The 3,777-nt window shown below is 49.1% G+C and overlaps 1 protein-coding gene across 1 annotated transcript; it reads left to right on the plus strand.

Moving 5' to 3' along the window:
* The first annotated feature begins 650 nt into the window (after positions 1-650).
* On the plus strand, positions 651-3,379 carry LOC124649396 (probable ubiquitin-conjugating enzyme E2 23). Its single transcript, XM_047189046.1, has 6 exons — positions 651-752; positions 820-1,362; positions 1,488-1,610; positions 1,744-2,223; positions 2,550-2,622; positions 2,724-3,379. The coding sequence occupies exons 1-6, from the start codon at positions 651-653 to the stop codon at positions 3,377-3,379; spliced, it is 1,977 nt and encodes a 658-aa protein (XP_047045002.1).
* Positions 3,380-3,777: the final 398 nt, after the last annotated feature.

Genomic DNA, 3,777 nt, shown 5'->3' on the forward strand with positions numbered 1-3,777 from the left:
TTGGATTTTTTTTTCTAGTCGGAGCATGAGCACACTAGCGTCTATTGTGGCCTCCTAGAGCGGACCCTGCACCCTTTCTCAACAATCTCTGGCTTGGCGACTTCGGCCCCCGCTCATGCTCGTTTCAGAAAATAAAATTCCACATTTTCTTCAGGGACTTCTGGGAAAACACAGGGGCCATGCTCGAGTATATATAGCTGAAAGGCTACTAGTCATTACACTGCCCGCGTCGCATGGATGTACCCTACAGCCTTTTACACATGAGAAAATCCCTGGAGACGGCATAGCTCGCGCCCCGGGAGGCGGTCGCTCTGCGAGTCACCCTCTCCCAGTCGTAACTTCACTACCCCTCTGATGTAGATGCTGCCATACTTTAACGAAGTTCTGATAGGTGGGTTACTTACTAGATTCAACCTAGTGTCGAACCATCTCGGACTCCTGAGGCACCCGGCCCCAGCTCTCCCTCCAAGGTTGTTTTCATCTAAAGAGAGGCCCCTCGCCCGGCTCGACGACGGTTGCTCCCACGTTCTTCTGAGCTAAGGCAGCCGCAATTTCCTTGTAGACTTGCCGCACGCATGCCACCGCATCCCCATCGTCGGTAGTCACAGTCATCACCCCCAGTAAGAACGTATCTTCAAGGAGTTGTACGCATGGTGTACGACGTCCATGAACTTGGCCAGCACCGGGTGGCCCAGTATGTCATTGTAGGGCATAGCGATGTCCTCCACGTCGAAGACGACATTCTCCATCCGGTAGTTCTCCTTGGTGCCGAACATCACGGGTATCACTTATTGAGAGCCACGGGTATCATAATTTCAGAGAATTTTTACATTAACGGTCGACGTGTTGTGGCAGGACGGCACGCGGCACTATGGGGCACCATCGACGTCCGTCAACCCCTTCAAGGTCATCAACGACGACGAGGTTTTCCCTGGGCAATACGTCACTGAAGCTACAGTTGACGACATTATTACTGGAGATGATGTAGCGAGTGTTGTCAAGGGATCCACGAGGCGCATCGGCGTCGTCAAAAGTGTGAACTCCAAAGACCACACGGTGAATTTGTCGTGGTTCAAGCAAGCTTCCCACCCTGACGTGGCCAATAGATGGGAAGAAGCTGAGTGCGACGACACCGTTAGTGCGTATGATTTGGACACCGACCCTGACCACTGTGTTTTCTACGGTGACGTCGTCGTACGTCTTCTGCCAAACAATGTTAGCGGAAGTACACAACTAGTGCAGCAACCACAGGAGCAATGCATCGAGAAGGGAGCCCCTGCCGACCTTTCATGGGTCGGCCGTGTTGTGGACCTTCATGACGGCCTTGTCCAAGTCAAGTGGGGTGACGGCACCACATCAACGGTATGTGCATCATGCATGGCCATACATCTTATCTCACTAGTTGATTTTACGAATACTCACTTTATTCATAAATATACGATGCATGTTTCACATATCTAATGATCGCATCCCGTATCATGCTTCAGGTATTACCACATGAGATCAGTGTGGCCAATAAGGAACACTACACGGACCTGGAGGCTGAAATGGGCGACTGGGTGGAGGAGAACAATGTCGATGCTCCTCAGGAAATTGGTGATGCCAACATGGTATCTATCTACAAACGTTAACGATCTAATGCAAATTAATCATCATCTCCAAATTCCGTTAATTATTATGTATTAATCATTCGTATTACTAAGTACTAACCATGTTGCAAAATATCTTATGTCAAACCTATAGGACAATGATCCAACAGATCCAGTAGATGCTAGAAACGTTGAAGGAGGCACGGTTGAAACCGGTCAGGAATCTAATAATGATTTGGATTTAGATAGCTCTGCCGCCTCAAGGACAGGCCGGCTGGGTGGTTTCATCCTGTCCATGATCGAAGCGGTTGTGCAAGTACTGGCTCGAGGTAAGTGGTATCTTGTGAACGGATCAGCGGCATCAGCCTCAGATTTGCCTCAGACCACACAGAATGCCGAAACACCGGCGCTTGTATCCACGGGTATTCAGAAAGATCCTAGCATTGATAGCGCTGAAACGGAGGCCAGCTTGGCTCCTGTGATAAGAAGTGATGCAAGTATCGATGACGATGACTTAGCTGAGAACGTGGTGAAAGCCAGAGAAGCCAATGGCGATGAAGATCCATCTAACTTCCCACGCTTTGATGTAGTGCAGAGCCCTCCAGACCACCATTACCTTGATAGCATGGACGAGGTAGGTTCACCAAGAGAAGTCACTCCCAGTTCCCCCTTATTACTTTCACACTGCATGCATTTCTCATCTGTGAATAGCTTTATTCCAAATATAGCATTTTGGAGTTCTATATTTGAAAATAAAAAAAAGGCATTTGTAACTTTTAATAAACTAAGAACAAAATTCTAGATGTAGATAATCATGAAATCTACTGGTGTACAGAAAACCAATACCGAATAATTTCTATTCTAGGCTGAGAAAAATGACCATCCTACCCGGATATGCGTCGTGGTGCATGCATGTACCTGTTTTCAGTCATGACCTTTCTCTCGGCACATGAACTGCAGGGTGGCAGCGGAGGAAAGACGTGGATCAAGGCGGTGCAAAAGGAATGGAAAATATTGGAGAACAGCTTACCGGGTACGTCCGATACCGCGCTCACATTGGCTTCCTATTTTCACATGAATGTAATCTCAATGAAAAGATAAATATAATTGACAATTTGGCATCACATTATGCAGACACCATCTCCGTGCGGGCGTTCGAGGATCGCATGGACCTATTTCGGGTGGTGATGGTGGGCGCCAGCGGGACACCGTACCAAGACGGGCTCTTCTTTTTCGACCTGCATTTGCCACCGTCCTACCCGGAGGTACCACCGGAGGTGTACTACCATTCGTTCGGCCTCCGCCTTAACCCCAACCTAGATGAGTCCGGTACGGTGTGCCTCAGTCTACTCGACACCTTTGGCGGTGAGGACACCGAGCTGTGGACGCCGGGCACGTCAAGCCTCCTCCAGGTCGTCGTCTCCATCCAGGCCCTCGTCCTCAACGACCAGCCCTTCTACAACGAAAGCGGTTATGAGACCTTGGTCGACAAGCCGGAGGGCCAACGCAACGTGCTGCCTTACAGTGAGAATGCCTTCTTGCTCACTCTCCGGACGGCACTCCACCTGCTGCGCCGGCCGCCTAAAGGATTTGAGGGGTTTATCAGTGAGCACTTTCGCCGACGCGGGAGGTACGTGCTCCGGAGATGCGAGGCGTACCTGCGGGGTTTTGTGCCTACTGAGGAGGGAGGCATGGAACTTCTGTGCTCGGCCGGCTTCAAGATCACACTAGGCAACATAGTGCCGATGCTCGCGGTTGCGTTCACAGAGATTGGCGCCGAAGGGTGCTAGCACTGCCCTCTAACTACCGCCGAACAGACTCTCATATGATAAAATGATGCAAGTACTTTAGTTGGAGGCAGCAATAGTTGTACTGAGATAATGTACTGGAGTATTACTTGCATACTTTGTGTTCTTTATCGAGAGCTATGTTATGTACTGGCTGAATTCGTCCATCAAAATATGAACATATTGCTCCATTAACTTATATATTCTTGCATGATGTTCTCACATGTCAATTCCTCTTTGCAATCCACTAGTTCAGACCCGACAATTGCACTCCATAATACAGATTGGGCAATCACACATACACGATTAAAATTACCTATCGCACATGATTTACCAAACCATCACTACAATGGTGTGGTAAATCGCACACCCACACAAAATCGTGCGCGATGTGGTACAAC

Source organism: Lolium rigidum, chromosome 1 (genome assembly GCF_022539505.1).
Source record: "Lolium rigidum isolate FL_2022 chromosome 1, APGP_CSIRO_Lrig_0.1, whole genome shotgun sequence".
In the NCBI taxonomy this organism is placed as follows: Eukaryota; Viridiplantae; Streptophyta; class Magnoliopsida; order Poales; family Poaceae; genus Lolium; species Lolium rigidum.